This window comes from Lissotriton helveticus, chromosome 4_1 (genome assembly GCF_964261635.1).
Source record: "Lissotriton helveticus chromosome 4_1, aLisHel1.1, whole genome shotgun sequence".
In the NCBI taxonomy this organism is placed as follows: Eukaryota; Metazoa; Chordata; class Amphibia; order Caudata; family Salamandridae; genus Lissotriton; species Lissotriton helveticus.
In genome coordinates, this window is record NC_136063.1 from 199,228,689 (window position 1) to 199,250,086 (window position 21,398).

At 45.6% G+C, this 21,398-nt stretch overlaps 1 protein-coding gene across 1 annotated transcript in view; it reads left to right on the plus strand.

Annotated features, from left to right (window-relative positions):
* The window catches only part of LOC144827102 (uncharacterized), a 466,306-nt gene extending 465,009 nt beyond the window's left edge, over positions 1-1,297 (plus strand). Inside the window, exon 28 of the mRNA XM_078685542.1 lies at positions 572-1,297. Within this exon, the coding sequence (XP_078541668.1) occupies positions 572-780 (209 nt within the window). The 3' untranslated portion in view covers positions 781-1,297. The remainder of the gene's footprint in view (positions 1-571) is intronic.
* The last annotated feature ends 20,101 nt before the right edge of the window (positions 1,298-21,398 follow it).

Sequence of the window (21,398 nt, forward strand, 5' to 3'; positions counted from 1 at the left end):
AAATAACAAGCGGTGGGCAGAGGGGGGCTGGGGGGGGTCTCCCCCCCAAAAAATAACAAGCAGTTTACTTTAAAAAAAAAACCGAACATAATTTTAAAAGAAAAAGGAAAGAGCCTCCCCCAAAGACGTGCCGTGTACGTCAAAAAAACAGTCCTTTTTTTATTTTGGTATACGTGTTTTGACGCTTGTTTCAATGGAGGATGGAAGTAAGGGCTCGTAGAGAAAGACGTGCAGGTAAGACGTTTCTAGGCGTAGTAAAATCCTACGTTGTAAATACCAGCGTGGTAAAGCCACTTGCGATGTAAAATTCGCGTGGTAAAGCCATGCGTGGTAATTGAAATCGTGGTATAATCATATATTCCAAAAGAGCATCAACCATTCATATACCACATTATACATGATTACACCACGATAGTAACAAAAACAGAACCCATGATGACAGCAGTAACATTTATAGTTGGAGTATTATTATGCAATGTCAGCCCGCAGGCATGAGAACTATTAGGTAATTTGTGAATTATTCTATAAATGCATGATTAAGCTGACTGTCTCTACATCTTTCTGTCTGCAGGCACGTTCCTTAGAGGATCACACTCAGTTGGCCGCGTGCACATTGAGGAAGCGATAGACTGGCATGCTGTTGCCCTGCGCTACCTTGCAATGAAAGGACAGAGAGATGGGACGCTGTTTGGAAGAGAGCCTGATGGTCATGTGCAGACGTCCTCCACTCAACCCTTTAACAAGCTGGTCACTACAAAATGTCCAAATGGTGTGTTTTGATCTTAAGGTTAATACTTGACCATCAGAATGCTGAGCAGGAGGGTATTCAGAACATATCAAATAATGAGAAAAGTGCCCACCGGTGCCAAGGCTGGACAGCTGCAAATGAAGACAAGTGATCATGTTCCGCAAGGTTTCTACAAACTGAAGACCACCAGGAGTTAGCCACATGCGCGGATAAAGTACTGCTCTTCGGTTAACCAGAGATTCATGGGTGTATGATTGGAGCCTAGAGGAAGCAATATTCACCATGCTGAGTTACAAACAAATTTACTTAATACCGTTTAATTTTTGGAAACCACAAAGTAAAATTCCTTGATGCATCATTTACTTACATAGATGATCACAAAGCATTGTACAGATTTTAAATACTTTACTTTTACTCAACATTAATGTTTTTAGTTGTGTAATATGTGACAATATACTTATTTAAAAGAGTACTAGTGATTCATGTACAATATCACTGCCACTGTACCATAAAGTATTTCCAAATAATAAAATGGATACTCAATGATTATTTTTAGTTAACATGGTTGCTACTGAAGCTCATCATGTTTAAAAGAGATACTGTTAAAAGGTTGGACTGTTGTTCCTATTTCTTTTAATATTATGATTGATTTCTGGATGTGAATCCTGCCAAAAGACAATTGATACCCCTCAGAGTGGAGTGTGTTGCCTCTAAAAGAACCAGAATAACCAAAGTCCCATGATCTACTAGACAAATCATTACACTACAAAGGTGAAAATTGTCCCCCCCCCCCCAAGAAATCCCTACTCAAAGCAAGCATTTGCAATCCAATCGGTCTTGCCTTTGGGACCTTATATGTATTTAGCTATGCAGCACATTAGCCTGGGTGCTGAAACATCTACTGTTCTTTAACATGGAGGGAAAGTGGTTACATCACTAAAAAAACAAAATTTTGAAAAAATATTATTGTCTACGGGTGCGTGTAGAAGACAAGTTTCTATGACCTGGAATCTAGGTAATGCCTAAGTGATTTCTATATTTTACTGACCTATGCTGGTCGTTTTCTATCAAGAAAGTTAAATAGAGGCTGTGCCAGAAAAATAAAAAAATAACCTCTACTGGTCGTTTTCTATCAAGACAGTTAAATAGAGGCAGTTGAACAGAAAAAAAGTCCCCAAGCAAAAGCGGATGTAGACAAGTCCTGGGGCTGATCTCGAGAGCCCACAAAGTATGTACAACAGATCGTCTAGACAGCACAAGCGCTGTCTAGGCTCGACCTAATAAGTGGCAGGGAGTCCTGGTAAAGATGACAACATTTTAGCGTAGCCACAGACCCGCTGCAAAATACGTCCTTGCATAATATTTGGGTGTATTCTGTTATTCCTGTGTGTTGTATTTGCAGTATTTTATTTGATCTCATATGGTACCATTTGCAGTATTTTTTTAAAGCAAATGGCACATAGTTACTTAAAGCGGTGTAATTCCATAATTTCTGGAATTTTGCATAACAAGCGTAACATGAAATTCGCAAAATTACGCAAATTATGCCAGTGTAATTTAAATTTCCTCCTACTTTTAGCCCACACTCTCACTAAAACCCCAGCTGGTGACAAGGGAATTCATTGCACCAATTCATTGTCTATGATGGCTTCCCTTGCCACCTTGCCTTTTGTGTTTAATATATTCATTTGTATTATATCATTGGTACTTGTTATGAGAAATTGGGTTATTGGTTGAATGGAGTGTGATGAGCCTGGTCAAGCAACATCCACAATCCCTTGCATGGTAAACCACAAGAAGTCACTAAATGAGCCTATGTTTATCCCTGTGTAGCTTGGCACAAAAAGCATTCAGGCTTAACTTAGAGTCAATATGTAAAGTATTTATGCAGCACACAAAGAGTATAAGTTGAAAGCACAACGCATGAACAATCCCAAACCAATTAAGACAAATAGAGTATATTTTAATACATTATTTGACACCAAAATAAAAACAGCTAATAAGTAGAACACAAATTACGAATTTATAAAGAATGACCTGTAAAACCACCAATATCTGGTCACGCTAGAATGGGTCAAAGTCAAAAGTTAGGGCCGACCACGATGGAGCGCGGGTCGGCTAATAGAAGTGGGTTGGGCCCAGTCGGTGATTACTTTCGGAAGCAGAACTTTTTTAAGAATTAGTGTCTGAGAAGGTAAAAGTTCAGCGGGCAAGGCTGCAGAAGTGTTGGATGAGAGAGCATGATCATCAGATAGCAATGGAGTGAAGAAGCAGTGACGATTTTTAACTTCAAACATAGCCGACGAGATGGAAGTCGAAAAATTCCCAGTGGGAAGAAGAAGGAGGCCTTAGCCGCAGACAGTTCCATGAGGTCGTATACTTCTTTGGCCAAGGACAGCTGAATTTAATTTGCTCCTGTGGAGATAAACGTAGTGGAAAAGGCCGCACAGTCAATCTGACCGGTGATGCGCCACGGGCAGATAGACGAGCATGTTGGTCCCAGTCTCCTCCTGGTTCGCAGACTACTTTTTGGCCAAATTTTGTCTAAGTCCCCAGTTTTGGAAAATGGCCACCCAGGCCTACTGTGAGGAGACAGGACACAGCCTATTCAGGTTCAATTGGGACTGTGCTCAGTTTCATCCTCCCATCCTGCAGCTGATGGCCCATTGAGGCTCAGCTAATCCCACTACTGTGTGATTGGCTGGAGGAATTCACAAAGTCGAACTGTCTACTACACCCATTCATGTGGCCTAAGACAGCAAACAGGCACAAAAGGCTGAGGGCAGGAAGATGCCAACTTTTTAAAAGTGTTATTTTCAAAATTGGAACAATAAATTTGACTTTACCTTTAAAGATGGTTAATCATTCCAATTTCATAGGCACCAAACATGATATATCTACCGCCTCTCATTTAGAATTTACAGCTTATTAAATATAATAAAGAATCCCCAATGTTATCCTACGGGAGGGGTAGGCCTCACAGTAATGGAAAATGAATATGGGAGTCTTCAACACCAGGACATGTAAAACTTAAAAGTACACATCCTACCTTTTAATTACACATCACTACCTTAGGGGTGACTTGTATGTAATAAAAGGGGAGTTTAAGACTAGACATGTGGTTTTAAATGACAAGTCGACATGGCAATGTAACACTGCATTCGGCCTGCAATGGCAGGGATGCGGCATGTTTTAGATGGCTACTAAAGTGGGGTGCACAATAATAGCTGCAGGCTCACTGGTAGCATTAATTTACAGGCCCGAGTATATGGTATACCAATCTACAAGGAACTTACAAGTAAATTAAATATGCCAAACAGGTGTAAACCAATTATACCATGTTTTAGGGAGAGACCACAAGCACTTTAGCACTGTTTAGCAGCAGTAAAGTGCACAGACTCCTAAGACCAACAAAAATTAATTCAGTAAAAAGTGGGAGGAGGAAGTATTACATAGTGATATAAACCTCCATAGACATCACTGAGGTGAAACTTCGATTCTTTATTCAGGACAGGATCAAAGCCTTGCAAGCAGCCACTCACAAACCATCCAGCTCATAGGCACTCCAACTGTCCACTCATCCATAACATTCCAACTAAATGTGCGAATGATGCAGGGTAGAGATGCAACGAGCCATACAGTCTGTGAGCTGACTCACCTAACACATTGCAAGAAATGCATTACACATCCATTTGATATAGCAGACCTCCCCCTTTTCCCATTAACAAAAAAAAGAAAAGAAAGAAAAACAAACATAAACAATATATATTCCCTAAAATGAAGCTAAAAAAGTATTGCAAAATCAATGTTATTTAACAGCAATAAATATCTGAAAACAAAACTATACCAATTACAAAACAGTGCAATATGGCCATTAAACACATAGTACATCAAGTCATCCCATAGTCTTTGAATCTTCCAGGAACTTGGCAGATATGCTTCCCCAGAGAAGATGAAGATTTGCCTTTGAACATTTTATACCCCACAGGTTTAGCGCACATTTGTACCGGGCCCTCCACCTAGGCCACCATTGTCCATTTCGCAACTTTACAGCACAACCGTCTTTGCTTACTTCACCCACACACTAAGTGGGACCATACCTCAATTTACCATTGATCCATTTGGCCTCAGGTAACTGCACACGCACATAATCACCCTTCTCAAACACTACACTTTTGGTTCCCTTAATGACATGAAACCTGTCTTTACATTTCATTTGACTATTCTTTATTCTACTCCTAGCTAGCTCAATATCAACAGCCACAACACTACCGGAATTAATTTTTGGTAATCGTTCAATTAAGTTGGCCTAAAAAAATTATGAGTACCATTGCCTCTCAACGTTGCAGAAGGTGCAATAGCATTCGCACTATGAGGAGTATTGCGATATGATCAGAGCATGGGACGCACAGAATCTTCCACATCAACACTTTCAATCACAGTTCCTCTCACACAATCCGCAACCAATCTGTTGGCTGTTTCAACTTGATCATTTCCTTGGGGATGGTAAAGGCTACACCTTGTGTGTCTAATTCCAGCTCTTTTTAAAAACTCTTCCATTTCTAAAGATACAAATTGCACTCCATTGTCTGATAACAATTCTGAAGGAAACTCTTCTTATGCAAATACAGTTCTCAAACCCTTATCATTAGGCAAACAATTAGCACATTTACTAATCCTGTCTTCCATATTCCTGTCCATCCTGGGCAATCCGAAGGTTTCCCTCAATCTATTTTTAGTCATTGTCATCCCTAGATGACCCTCATGACTGATATCCATCAGTTTCTCCCTGATGACTCCAAGAGTAATCAATTTATGTGTTCTGAAAAGCAATTCATCCTCAAAAGACAGTTCAGATTGCACCCTGCTAAATGGTTGTAGCTCAACAGCAAGACAGACTTCTCTTGTCCAACTCTTTTTGGTGTATTCCATTACCTTGTTTAATACAAAATACTGGCTCAAAGCAGTTCTCCACTCTCTTTCACTCACACATTTGGTGTTTAATCAAAAAACATTACCCACTAAACACTCTAAGCCTTCCTGATCAACTAGTGCTTCTTCTTCTCTGAAATGGGCAATCTAGATAAGTGTTCGAAATGGGGCTCTCTAGTTGGCAGAGGTAGGTACCTTTGTCTAAGTAAGGACCCTTCTTCCTGGTCAGGGTAAGGGAGTTACATTCCTAAAATAACCCCTGCACACCCCCTTGGTAGCTTGGCACGAGAAGTCAGGCTTATCTCAGAGGCAGTGTGTAAAGCATGCGCACATAACCAACAGTGATAAAGTGAAAACACTACAAAAAGACACCACACCTGCCTAGAAAAATATCCAATATTTGTATATATCCAAAACAAGACCAAAACGATAAGAATCCAACACATAGTACTTAAAAATATATACTTTGCAAGATATCCTTAAAATTGCAGAAATATCTCAAAAGCTTAGTTCTTCCGAGTCGGTAGCTCCGTCCGGGCCTACTCCGGTACTGAAAACAACTGTTGCATCTGACCGCGTGTCAGGGGTGTCGACAGACTCGTAAACAGTACCTTTTGCGTTGCGGCTGACACGTTGGTGCGAGCCAAAAGAGGCAACCGCTGCGGTTGCGATGTGAAGTCAAGCGGTGCAGTGTCCTCAAAGCGCGGTGCAGGCAGCGGCTCTGTGATGGTCGTCCAGTGGCATCGGTGAGACCAGGGCTGCGGTGCGGAGTGAAGGCGGTGTTCGATGCCAGATCACGGAGCAGGCGACAGAGCTGGTTGCAGGAAGCTGGGGTCGGTTGGTCCAGACTGCAGTGTGGGACAAGGCGGTGCGGAGTGAAACTTACGAGCGGTGCCCCCAGCTATGATGTGTCAGCAGGCAACGACGGCATCGGTGAGACCAGGGCAGCGAAGTGAAGTGAGGCGTTACCCACAGGTCACGGTGCAAGCATTAACTCGGTGGCGGCGGCATTGGGCATCGTCGTCGGTGAGACCAGTGTTGAGATGCGGCGGTGCCTCTGCAGTGCCTTCAGGACATGGAACCAGCAACTTAGTTGGTTGAAATAGTTGGTTGCTTTTCCCTTCTCTTTGGTAACTGAAACAACCGTTCCAGAAGCGATACCCAGAGGTTGAAGTCTTTGCAGCCCTAATTCAAGCCCTTAGAGATACGTAGCACAAGTAAAAAAAAGTTCATTACAGTCCTTTCACTGCACAAGGCAGAAGCAGCAACTGCAGGCCAACCCAACAAAGCAACAACACAGCAAAGGGGCAGTGCTCCTCCTGATAGCTCTTCCAGCTCTTCTTCTTGGCAGGTTCCTTGATTCCAGCAAGTTCTCTGAAGTCTTTTATCTAACTGAGACTTCCAACAGGAGGTAAGCTCTACTTCAAGCCCTTGGAGAAAACTCTAACAGCAGAAGGATGAAAGTACAATCCAGTCCTTTCCCTGCCCAAGAAAGAAGCAGCAATCTGCAGGCCAACACAGCATAGCATGCAGCAAAGTGGCATGACAGCTTTTCTAGCCCTTCTTCCTGGCAGGTTCCTTAGTTCAGCAGTAATCTAAAATACTGGGGTCTGGGCTCCACTATTTATACAGCAAATTCCTTTGTTCTCTTTGTGTAGAGAAGCGCTGTGCTCAGCCAAAACCAGTGCTGTCCTATCTGGTCCAGCTTCCTGGCAGGAGGTGGAGACGGCATTGTCCAAGGCAGATAGGGCCTATTCTGGTGTATGGGAAATCTCCTTCCACCACTCTAAATGCAGACCTGGCCTAGTCAGGTGCCAGTGAAAACTCCTCCCATTACTCCGAATGCAGCCCCTGACTCATTCAGGCAGGACACACATCAACCCCCCACCTCCCCAGTGGCGCATCCCCAGCCCCTGCCACTCCAAAGCCAGCCAGACAGTCAATCCACAAACCAGCAAAGGCACACAGGATGGCTAAGCAAGAAAATACCCACTTTCTAAAAGTAGTATTTTCAAACATACATTATAAAGTCATCTTTACTAAAAGATGCCTTTTTATATTCTGAGTTCAGACATACTAAACTCCATCTTTCTATCTTTTCCCAGTGGGAAGTTATATTTATAAGAAGTTATAAATAACTCATTTTCTATCCTATGGGACAGATAGCATTTCAATATTGAAAAACAAAATACACTGTATTTCATTATCAGAATATGTCTCACCCCCAGTACATGACTTACAATTCACATACACTGCACCCTGCACATGGGGCTACATTAGGGGTCTCTTACATGTAAGAAATGGGAAGTGGGTGCATTTGCTAGGTTGACATGGCAGTACCAAATTGCACACAGACACTGCAGTGGCAGGTCTGAGTTACATTTACAGGCTGCTCATGTGGGTGGTAGAATCAGTGCTCCAGGCCCACTAGTAGCATTTGAATTACAAGCCCTGGGCACATGTAGTGCGCTGTACAAGGGACTTACCAGTAAATCAAGTATGCCAATCATGGGATCACCAATCCATTAAATAATTTCCCTAGAGAGCATAGGCACTTTAGCACTGATTTGCAGTTGTAAAGTGCCCAGAGTCCTAAAACCAATAAAACAGGGTCAAAAACAGGAGGTTTTTTGACTTTGAAAACTTTATTCAATCTTTGCAAATTAAGATCATAAAAGTACATTAAGACAAATCAATCAGGTCCAATACAATGTCCAGCATTACATTATCGGGTTCATCCTCATTTAAGTGTCAAAGCTGAGTACATTTTGGATATCCAAAATTACAAGCAGTGCAACATAGGTACAACTATATAAATTTGGTTAAAATAGAAGTTATCTACAAAATATAAAAATTATCATCAAGACCCAACTGTTTCCTTTTGCCCATTGGCTCCCACCAATAGTGTGCCACTGCATAGCAAACTAGAGGATCGGACAATAACTTTAGGAAATATAGTGCAACCCGACACTGTTCCAGGTGAAACTGCTTTAAAATCTGGACAACATATTCCTTTCTTTCTTATAAAACCCACAAAAAAAAATTAAATGAAGGTCAGACTGAGGGGACTTCCCGTCACAGGGACACTGTAATAAGTGTGTATGTTTGAAGATTTTGGATGGAAAACCCAACATCAGTGGAAGGAGGTTCAGACGAAAGCGAGTTAAACAGAACTTGTGTTGTGGGAACGGGATATCCACTAGGTATGAATAGCCGCCCTCTACTGGGAGGGACTAATTGATAGACAAGGACCGATTGTTTAGTGTAATTCCTCTCCCTTCTAAGGTATTGGGCTCTCTTAATAAAAATATCCACCAATTTTTCTCTAGAAATTCTTCTGCAAGCTGTTGAGCCTTTAAGTAATTATTTTTGTCCTAAATGTGTCAGTTCCTGCTCTACATAGGTTAGCCATCTAATTTTGACGTGGTTCTCCAGTTTCAGGCAGTCTCTAATAATATTTTGAGTTAGACGCATCTTGCCTCCATATGGAGTGCCACAGGACAATCGGTGCCAACCTAATTGAGTTGCCAATGTAAGGTAAATCCAACTCAATATGTAAAATGTAGTTCGAGTAAGATTGCGGTAAGGACAACATAGACTTAAAAAACGTATTTTCAGTGACTTGCAATGAATCAATAGGGGCCATCCCCCAGACCCCTGCTACATAGGTCACTGCAGACTTTGCTTTGGCCTGGTAAATCTTCTTAAAGGGGGTCCAATGGCTTTGAGCCCTATTTATGGGAGAAGGCCTTAATTGCCGTTAAACTTCTCTTGAGTCCCAACACTCTACCCTCCACCAATTGTTGCCACCATTATTTTTTGTCAAGAAGGACACCCAAATAAGGGAAGGAATCCACTATCCTGATTTTCCCTGAGTCCATATAAAAGCAAGGTGTTTTAGCTTGTTTTCCTGCCCTGACCGCAATTACAAAAGATTTAGCTTGATTAACTTGGAGGTCCAATGATGCCATAAAGGACGAGTAGGCTGAAATGAGAGTCAGAAGGCCTAGCCCTGTTCATCCCAATCAGTACGGCATTATCAGCATAAGCCAGGATGGGTAGTGGGAGGGAATCAACCACAGGGACATCCAAGGTCGTACTCACAAGAGCCTTTATTACTCCTTTCGTATAGATCGAAAAGAGAAACAGAGCCAGGACGCAGCCCTGCCTTACCCCCCTTAAGATTTTAAAAGGGCGGGTACATTTCCCATTTTTCCTGTACTGAACAGTTGCAGTAGCATTTGAATATAGCTGGTGGATAATGTTGATAACAGGTGGATCACAGCCCATCTCCTCCGTTATGTGCCAGAGCTTGGAGTGGGAAACACAACCAAATGCTTGTGAACGATCCATAATTGCAAGATATATTTCCCACCCTTTGCTCTGGAGTATTTAGCCATAATTAGAGAGAGATTCATACACTGATCAACAGTACTTCTTTCCCGCTGGAACCCGTACTGTGCTTGCATTAAGATGTTCTTCTTCTTCGTCTATAACTCCAGCCGCGATAGGATGAATTGTCCCATTAAGTTAGCTGTGGTGTCTAAAACAGAAATTGGCCTGTAATTCTTAGGACTCCCCCTATCACCCTTTTTAAGTATTGGGACAATTATACTAGTTTTCCAAGGCAGTGGAGGAGCTGACCGGGCTATATTATTAAAAACATTGGTTAATACGGGTACCCTAATGTCTACATTATCCTGAAAAAAGTCTATCGGGACCCCATCAGGGCCCGGTGCCTTCCTTCTGGTACAGGCTGCCAGTCCAGCCCTCACCTATCCCAGCAAGAAGAAGAATCTGTCTTGATCACCAGTGTGAATGATGGAAGGGGGTAAAATGAGTAGAGTGTACACACACACACAAAGTCGGCCACCCAATCTTCTTCCCCCACGTTGGTATCCAAGGAGGCTCCCCCTTAGCTTTAAAATGAGGTGAATTCATTAATTCCCCAAACTCTCTACTGTTTCCGGTTGTGGAAGCTTGTTCAAGCATGGCCCATCTTTCTTCCCTTAAAAGTCTCTCCCTTTTTGTTTCTTGCTTCTTTGTACTCTTCTTTGAGCACCTCTGAGAGTAAAGCGATTGAGACACTCTCACAAGACCAAACCATAGTGATCAAACAAGCAGACAAAGGGGGCGCTACAGTCATCCAAACACTCCATGTTTACAATGTTGAATGTAAACGCCAACTCTCTGATTCATGATACTATGCCTTACTTGCCACTGACCCCACCCCCAGACTAAAAAATGAGATTACATCGCTGGTTCTGGAGGGAGAAACCAACGAATGGCTGAGCAGGAATGAGGCACACTTCCTTGTTACCACCAACCCCAAAACACCTTACTTCTACACCCTGCCAAAAATACACAAAGGCACCACCCCTGTTCCAGGCAGACCGATTATGTCTGGCATTGGGTCCCTACTGGAGCCTTTGTCCAAATTTTGCGACAACTTTCTGCAGCCAATAGTCAAGAGAATACCATCATTTCTCCAGGACACTAGCGATGTCCTGAGACTACTGGATACCATTGAGGGCAGGACAGGGGTTGATCTATTGGTCACCTTAGATGTAGAAGCACTCTACACAAACATTCCCCAGAGAGCTACCCTAGAGGTGGTCGAAGCAAGTCTACAAAAAGAGGACTGGACTTCCCCCACTCCCATTTCCTTTATCATGTCTTGTGCTATGATCGCACTAACTGAGAACTTTTTTCAATACGAGGCTGACCTTTTCCACCAAGTACATGGTACCTCTATGGGTAGTACGCTTGCTCCTAGTTTGGCATATATCTACATGGCACACTTTGAAGAGACAGTCGTCCATGAGTCCACCAACCTCTTTAGAGATAACCTCACAGTGTGGCGTCGATACATAGACGACATTCTGATCCTGTGGAGAGGGGACAGAGATACTTGCATTGCCTTCTGTATGTAGTTAAATGAACAGAACCCCTTTTTGAGGTTTACTAGCACCATCCCCGCTACAGAGTTTGCCTTCCTAGACCTGAAGATAAGGCTAGACGAGACTGGTCTTAGTACCAACCTACATACAAAAACAACCGATAGGAACAGTCTCCTCCTCTATGGAAGTCGCCACCCACAATCCATCAGAGACAACCTGCCATTCGGGCAGTTCCTTAGGATTCGAAGGAACTGTTCTGACCTCTCGGGCTACAAAAGAGAGGGACAGCGATTACAACATAAACTTCTGGACAGAGGTTATCCCTCTAAACATGTCCGGATTTCCTATAAGAGGGCTATGAATAATCCCAGAGACGTCTTACTAGAACCTAAGACCAAAGAATCTACCGATACACTGACCTGTGTTACCACATTCACAAAAAACTCAGCTCAGATTAAGCAAGCGATAATGAAACACTGGAGTATAGTCAACTCAGGTGACCTTTCCCTCCCACATCCAAGGTTCGCATTCAAACACACAGCAAACCTTAAGGATAAACTAGTACACACTAGACCTAAAAAGAAAGAAAGTAATACCCAGAGATCACTGGGGAACATCTCAAAAGTCACCGGACACTACCCTTGTGGTGGTTGCGCAGTGTGTAACCAGACTAAGGTACAAAAAGAAATAAAATTGCTTGACTCCTTCATTTGGCAGATCAAAAGACACTCTAACTGCAATACGCAAAGATGCATCTACCTACTCACGTGTCCCTGTGGGAAACGATACGTGGGTCTGACCATGAGACAAGTTAAACAACGAATCACGGAGCATAAGAGCAACATTAGGTGCTCCAAGACCCACACTAGACTATATGGTCATTACAAAGAGATGCAACACTCAGCCGAAAGCCTCACCTGGCTTGTCTTAGAGTCACATCCCAACATTACACAACAGGCCCTCTTTAGGATTGAGCAGAGATGGGTTCACCGTTTGGGAACTGATGTCACAGGACTGAATGATGCCATTCCATGGGCATCACTATCCAACTGATTTCGTTCCTCCCAGTGGTCTCCGTGACGTTCACATTTGTTACCTGTGGGCTTCAGCAATATAGGCCCCCCCAACCACCCAGTAATGACAATGAGGGCTATATCACTTGATCCTTAGCCATTGATATCCTCCTTATACCCACCTTTGACATAGGCATAACTAACGTGGGCTACCGCCTCTCCGACACCCCACAGACCACTACCTAGTAGCTTGAATACAGCATTCCCACCTGTACGGCACCCCCCGTAATTCCAGGACATCTCTTGGTCACGAATTAGTAATCTGATTCCCGACTTTGCATCTGTCTTGAGACACGAATCAAATAATTCCCCTTTTGAAAGTTTGTCTTACTGGCAACTACCTTGAGCACTCCATCAAGCCTCTCACTAGTGATAGTTTCACATACCGTGAGCCCTTCCAAGATGGCCCCCGCCATCTCTCCCCAGACACATTTGCATCTTACGTGACCCGCGAGCGCCTCCTCTTCCTCAGGTCGACGCATGCGCTGTTACTCCGTCCCGAACGCGGAAGCGGCGGCTCGAGCAACAGCCTCTATACAATCATAGTATATAAGAGGTAATGAGAGCGGTACAGATCCTCCAGCCCCTCCCGTCCGCCACTCGTCCTGGTAGGTTGACAGTTGCACCACACGACGAGACGAGGTAAGTTGAGTCGCCGTCATGGGAACACCTTGGCAATTGCTATGGCTCCTCCTTGCCGGCCCACCAACCCGGTTACTCCCCTATGTGTATTCCCAGCCTTGTGTGGCACCAATCTGGGCTAACAAGGGCTACACTTCTGCAACGGTAGAGGCCAGGAAGTCTGAATCCATCACATGGGACAGTGGTGGGAAGCCACCGTTGACCCGACAGCGGGTCCAACATACCGCCATCCCCCTAAATTTGCCGTAGCAACTACATCACTGGGGCATACGTGGCTGGTCACCGTTGTTACTACGTTTTTGCGGACCCGCGGCTGGCTCCCACTGTGTCCCCCAGGTGGCCCACTGCTCCTAGTCTAACTCTGCAACCAGCGAACCTTGTGTCACCGCAGTAATGCTTTCATTGGTGAGGAACAGCGCATCTGAGTGGGCAATTGGCTCAGGTGGTTTTAGCATGTGGAGACACCTTTGTCTTTGTCGCTCCATTGCACCCATACTTCTTTGGGCGCTAACGCAGCCTTTACAGGTCACCGCTGTTGTTGTTGTTATTTCCTCCACCAAGCTATAACTACTGTATTAGCAAGTTACGACTGGAGGATACTGTTGAAGCTACATATAACCTACATTAGGGTAAGGACGCTCATCCTTGTTGCTCCTTGCTCAGAATGTCTCACAGCATGTTGTGCGATTTAGCCTGTTTATTCTGTTGCATACTCCTTTGTGCCACCCTCAATCGATTTTAACAATGCTGACTAGCAATCTTTTCACGTCAATTTTAATAGAGTGAACTAATCACCACCCCCTCCCTTAGGTATGTTTCTCTGAGTGTACTGCTAAATTATGGGTTATACTCACAGCTTTATGCTCAAACTGTATATTTTTATATTTTCTTTCCTGGGTTTCACTAAGAAGTGGTAGGACCCACAGCCTACCGACCCCGTGTGGAGTAGGTAAATGTAACGCCGTCCACCCTGTGTAGATAGTACATTTTAGAAACATTATAGGTCCTGATGAATTGCACTGTATCCTTAAGAACTACTGCATGAAACATGTCGACCAACCACTAATTCACCACTTGGTAGAGTACACTGCCCTGGATCATTGAACCAGAAAGTATACCTCACCATATTGCTTTTACTAAGGTAGACAACCACGCTAATAATCTACATGGTGGAATTCCTAACCTTTTTTATTCTGCACCACTATCACTCACACATATCTACACCCTTTCACACTAGGCACTCATACCCACATGCACCAATTGGCAGGGACAAAAGATCTTCTACAAAGAGCCCCATCTAGGTGCCCGTCAGGCATTGCACCGCCAGCTTTACGAGGAGCAAAAACCCATATGATGAAGCATGACACTATCTTGCTGGGTGTGTGAGGGTTTTAAGTCCCGAAAGGGAGGATCCCCATCCCCCTTTCAATCGTTCTTTCTTAATATGTTACCTGGGTTCTTTTAATTTAGTTCGTTATCTCAGAGCACTCCTCCCCCTGGGAACTGCGTACCTTTCTTTGTTATTTCTTTGTACTCCGCCCAGGCTAAAGTGATTTGAGACCTGTTTCTAGGTTGGTTTTTAAGGCTTTAAAAAGCACCTTCCTTGTTTTTGTGCATGGTGAATCAAACCAACCTTTAGTGTTAGCAGAATTAGATGGTATGGGATGAGTGAGTGCCCTTTTTATTTGAACTAATTGATCTCCAAAGGAGAAAATTAAATTTGTTGGTGATAATTCTGGGTCTAGACAATCATTAATAGTTAGTTGCGAATTCCTTATCACCTCCAGTACCATTTTATGTTTATCTATAGGGGTTCACTGTAGCTGATAGCTGTTTTTCCTGGTCAGTATAGGGGGTCGAGTTTTCTGATACTCTTTCTCTTTTCTGGATGGTAAAAATGCCCCAGAAGTTAATATGGCGTGATCACTTAGGGGCGTAAACCGAACCTCCAGGTTGGTGACCCTACTAGTAAGGGAATTAGAAATCATTATAAAATCGATGGTTGATTCATAATATTCCCAACAGAAGGTTTTCTGTGGAGGATCCTTAGTACCTTCTGAGTTACTAACTAAGGCCATATCTCTAGTATATAGAAGCTTATTTAGGGTGCATCCATATTTACTATGCGAGAAATTGTATGCAGGAGATCCAAACAGATCTACTAGTTCACAAATTCGATGTTGGCTAAGCTTACAAGGGTGGACATTAAAATCGCCCACCCAGTTGACACATGGGGATTTATATTTCCCTATCTCTTTTGAAGCCTCATTGATTGCCCTGTGTACCTCTTCTACTACTAAGTGCATATTTGGTCCAAAGTTATTTTTATTGTAGTTAATTAGAATACATACCCCTTCGTTTCCCATTTCTAAAATGAGAAAGTGGAAATACTGGCTGACAGCTCCAAATGTCTTTACTTTAATTTCCGCAGTGTTAGGAATTAATGTTAAGAGCCCCCCCTTAGCCCTCCCTGATGCTGAAGGTACTGCCTTTGTTTGAAATGAGCTGTACCCATTTATAAAAATGGGCATAGTTGCCCATGTCTCCTGGAAACAGGTGAGGTCTTGGGATTCCCACACTTTTAACCAGTTGGGATTCTTCCACGTATTCATAATCCCTGCAGTGTTCCAAGGCGTTTTCTTAAATAATTTATTTAACCCCTTCTTATTAGCATTGCTTCTAGGGAGTGAGTGGGAGTCGGCGGGTTTTGCTTTTGATATACCTGGGGCCTGGTTTGCCGTTGATTTTAGCCAGTCACATTGTTACAGGTCACTAAGAGGGGCAAATCTATTCTCACGGATTACCTCTGAATTACCCATCTTGGTTAGTGCAGCATTCCCCATTTGCCCCCTACCCCGACGGGGTCTAAATTCATTTAACAGTGTCAAAGGGAGCCTAAAAAACAACTCATAAGATAGCGCTTCGATTTGTGTACTACCATGTTACTCCCGTTGCTAGCCACATTCAAATTACCCTCCATGGTAATAGGATTGCTAGGACCCACCCCTCCCCTTTGAGTTGGTTGAACCCCAACACCAGCTCCAAAACATAAGCATGGTGGAGATCCTACAATTTGGTGGGAAATGGTCTACCCAGCCACTCAATATGTGACAGTCGCTCCTCTATTCTCGATAATTGAACTAACAGTGGGTTCTGCAGTACAGTGACTAATGTCTCTAGTCTCTTCCAATTATCCTCGGCCCCTCCTTGGCCATAAAGAGAGGCAGAATCCTCGGTAGCTGTAGGACATAAGGTGGATTTTAATCCAAGTTCAATTCCTTCATTTCCTCTTCATTTGTTAGATCGCGTTTGCTGCTTCACCGAGGCGCCAGCCCTTCTTCGTTTCCCTGGAGGTTCACTATTCTTATCTAGTGCGACTGTTGGAACCCGGTCCCTTGTTGTTGTTTTCGATCTAGTTGCGGGTTCAACAGAGAGGGAGGGGGAAGCAGCCGGGGCCACAGTAGGTACAAGCAACACTAACCGACTTCCCCCTACTGCCGCGAGTTTGCCGCTGCCCTGCAGCTGAGTATTCTGGGCTTTGTTTTTGGTTTCTCTGTGCCTGTATTTGTCGCTGCATTTACTGTATTCATGACTTGCCCCCTCGTGTTTTTGGTTTCTCTGTGCCTGTATTTGTCGCTGTATTTTCTGTATTCGTGACTTGCCCCCTCGCCTCCGTTTCCTGCTCTGTTCTCCCCCGCTCCCCACCGCTGCTCCCCTGCGGCCCGCCTGCTGAGTTGTGACCCTTGACCCTGCTTCATGGCCGGTCGCTCCTCGCACTGCACGACTCCCCGTGAGTGTGCCCATGCTTCCCCCTACTGCCCTGCAACTGAGTATTCTGGGCTTTGTTTTTGCTTTCTCTGTGCCTGTATTTGTCGCTGCATTTACTGTATTCGTGACTTGCCCCCTCGTGTTTTTGGTTTCTCTGTGCCTGTATTTGTCGCTGTATTTTCTGTATTCGTGACTTGCCCCCTCGCCTCCGTTTCCCGCTCTGTTCTCCCCCCGCTCTCTGCCGCTGTTCCCCTGCGGCCCGCCCCTTTTTCATCTGTACCCCCTTCCCATTTTCCACCCGCTCCCGCCTCCCAGCTGCTCCTCCCTCCCACTTGGCCATTTATGGCGGAGTCCACGCAGTGCTGAGCTGTGACCGTTGACCCTGCTTCAGGGCCGGTTGCTCCTCGCACTGCGCGACTCCCCGTGAGTGTGCCCAGGCTTCCCCCTACTGCCGCGAGTTCGCCGCTGCCCTGCAGCTGAGTATTCTGGGCTTTGTTTTTGGTTTCTCTGTGCCTGTATTTGTCGCTGCATTTACTGTATTCGTGACTTGCCCACTCGTGTTTTTGGTTTCTCTGTGCCTGTATTTGTCGCTCTATTTTCTGTATTCGTGACTTGCCCCCTCGCCTCCGTTTCCCGCTCTCAACAACCGCCTCACATTCTACACACCCACCCGCCAGCTCCATTCCACCAGCCTCACCTTCGCCACCGTCCCACGAATTCGCAGAGCCACCGCCGGAGGAAGATCCTTCTCCTACCTGGCGGCCAAGACATAGAACTCCCTTCCCACCCACCTACGGCTGACCCAGGACCATCTCTCCTTCAGGAAACAACTCAAGACCTGGCTGTTCGAGCAGTAGTGGCTCCCCCCTCCCAGCGCCTTGAGACCCTAGCGCGTGAGTAGCGCGATCTACAAATATGTTTGTTTGATTGATTGAAAAGGGGAAGAGGTGATGCTGAGGAAGGAATTAGTGGTACACTACCCCCTGAATTACAGCCAAGCGAAGAGCACTTCTGGGCGAACAAGGAATCCAAAGAGAGGCGCCTCTCCGTTAGTTCAATCTCATGAGTCAATACCGACTCTGCCCTCGTCAAGAATGCATCTAGTTCTTCCTTAAGCAGGGCCAATTCTGCCCAACATCAAGACATTTTCAAGGCATCATCCCTTCCCTGCCCCTCCCATCGAAAGTTTGTTTACCCCTCATTTGTAAAAAGTTGGAGATATACCCCTGTTATTCTCCAGACCTGGTTATAAGAATGTTTAGAGGAAAATACAGGTGTACATTTTCATATAAACATAGCCTGACATTAACCATCTGTTAGAAACGGGACCCCCGGCTGGCCAAGGCTCACGCCAAAGTCAGTCAGGGATCACCATTTCTAAAGTCAGGGCAAGGGAGTTACACACCAAGATAACCCCTGCTCACCCTATAGGTAACGTGACGCGAGCAGCAAGGCTAATCTCAGAGGCGATGTGTAAAGCGTTTGCGCGCGCACCCAGCAACAACACCCAAGGCCCACCACAAAGGAAACTCAACACAAGGTTATATAAAAATAGCCTTTGTATTATAATAAAAACACATTAGATAAAACACACACTTTACAATGTGCCAACAGGCACAGGCAGAATTTACAAGGGATTATGTACAGGACAGGGCCACCTGGACCACTATCAGGGGAATGCACTTTTAGAATTAGCACTTGTTGTAGGTATACCACTTAGCACATAAAACATATAATGACTGTCGCACCAAACTAGTATATGTAGCACACAACCAGTAATTACTGGTAAAGGGTAAATACCTCCTACGCAACCCTAACCACTGTAGGAAAATCACGCAGGGAACTAGGACCTTGACAGCAGGACCTATGGAAGGAAACAATCACCTAAGCAAGTCACATTTAGCCAAAGGTAATAAAACAAACAATCCTCTATGCAGGTCACTTTTAGCAAAGGGGAAGAAACATAAAACAATCACCTAAGCAAGTTACATTTAGCAAAGGTAATAAAACATAAACAATCCTCTATGCAGGTCACTTTTAGCAAAGGGGAAGAAACATAAACCAATCACCTAAGCAAGTCACATTCAGCAAAGGTAATAAAACATAAACAATCCTCTAAGCAGGTCACTTTTAGCAAAGGGGAAGAAACATAAAACACATTGCACATGAGACTTAAAAGCATATTCAGAGTTGCAGGTAGAACATTTGCACAGGAATCACATAAGCAAGTAACTCACAAATGCGCAGGGTGCACACAGCACAACACTAGAACTGTCCCCCAGGCCAACTGGCCTCGCAAGGGCTGAAATGCCCTTAGTCCAAAATGTCAGGGCAGGCTGTGCAGGCAGCAAAGAACACAGACCTAAACGTGGCAACTGCCCACGAAGTGCTGGGCAGTTGTAAACAATGATGATGCCAACGTTGGAGCCTTGTGGGCTCAAGAACAATGGTGGGGCGAAACACAGCGTGGGAGCCACGGGGCTCTAACCAACTAACTCGCCCCCAAGAGCCTCGCTGGGCTCTAAAACAAACATGGCACTCGGAGCCTCTCTCAGGGCTCTAAAACAAAAGGAAATGCCCCCAGAGCCTCTCTGGGCTCTAAATACAACTGCGGGCGTCGTTGGAGTCCTTCGTGGACTCGAGAGTAGAAATGCCCTGAGCCTCTCGGGGCTCATCACAGATGTGGGCGGAACGTTGGAGTCCCTCTCGGGGGACTCGGAAAGACAGAATGGCGCCTCCAGCCTCTCTCTGGGCTCTAGGACATATGTGGGCTGTGAGCCTCTCAGGCTCGAAATGATAATGCCTCCGGAGCCCTCGTGGCTCCAAACAAGAATGCCCCTGAGCCTCTCGTGGGCTCTCAAGAACTGCCTTGATGCTCGTCGGAGCGGCCCTCTGCCAACTGGGGCCGCTCAAGGCGAAAGGAAACTGCCCCCGGATGTGGGCAGACTGGAGCAACACTCACCGGCTGACTGCGGCTGCTGCTCTTCTCTTTTTCCGGGGCTCTCCCTTCGCTCGCGAGCCTCGGGCAGGACACCGCAGGCTGCTTCCTTCGTCTCGCGGCTGCGGTGGGGGCGGGACATCCGGCCAGGCCGCGCTGGGATTGGCCGGCCGGTCAACCTCTTCCGGGTCGTCGCAGGCAGTGCGGCGGCCCGGCGAGGGCTGCACACACTCCTGGGCTGCGGCGGTGATTGTCGAGGGGCAATGCCGGGAGGGCACCGGCGGATTTAAAGTACACAATGAATCGAGGTGGGCACTCGATGGGAATCCAAAACAGCGCAAGGTCCCTGGCAGGGTGGGCACCTGCCAGGGGACTTCAAAATCGGCAAGAAGCGGCGTGGGCAGCCGCAAAAGGTGAAGCAAAAGCGCCCCAGCGCTGAAGGACAAATTACAGCGCTCCCGGCGCTATGGGTTACAGTAAAGCGCTCTCAGTGCTATGGGCCAAAAGCAAAGCTCCAGCAAGGTCTGGAGGCAGGGAGGGGGCAAGGCTGGGCCCTGAGCCAGCTTACTGGGTCTCCAGGCAGGGAGACAATCCAAGTGGCGGTCCTCCTGGCCCCAGCAACAACAGCAACCCCCTCTGGCAGGATCCAGGAACAGAACAGAACAACATTCATGGGGACACAGCCACTTTTTATACAGGTAAATCCTTTGTTTGGAGGTGCAGGGTGGGGGAGAAACCAGTCGCAGCTGGTTTTAGAGCACCCTTGAGGGCTCAACCACCCCTTTCATTCACTAGGGAGGCCAGGGTCGTTAGACGCACCACAGGGGGCGGAGCCAGCATTGTGTGGGGAAAGCCCAGCCCCATTCAGGAACCAGGTGCACCCCTCCCTCACATCACTCAGACTGATCTCTCCACTCTCTCCTTGGCAGACCCATCCAGACTTCCTGGAGCCAGGCTTGCCAGCCAGCTCCAGCCACTCACGCTCCAGCACCCTCACTGCACACACACATCAATGTCTAGAAGTGGCACTTCCCCACTAGACACATACAAGCCGCACATACCATTGCGCAGCATTTACTCTCACGGGTTTGCACATACCAAACTCGAGTCTGCACTCCCCACACATCAGGAACTAACCTGGACACACACATTCCCCATGCATTCCTATGGGAGGGCAGGCCAGTCTCACTACACGCACGCACTTTACTCTGGGACACAGGGAAAAGTGCACAGAGACCCAAAAATCACTAACACAGATCACATACTAAAAGCAAAAAGATTAGGGGTGAACCTGCCAGAAGGGCCAAGTCCAACACCATCCAATCCCTTCTTCAAGGATGGACCCCACATATATCTCCTGTATTACTGTGCATCTCACTTTGGCTTTTTTAATGGGA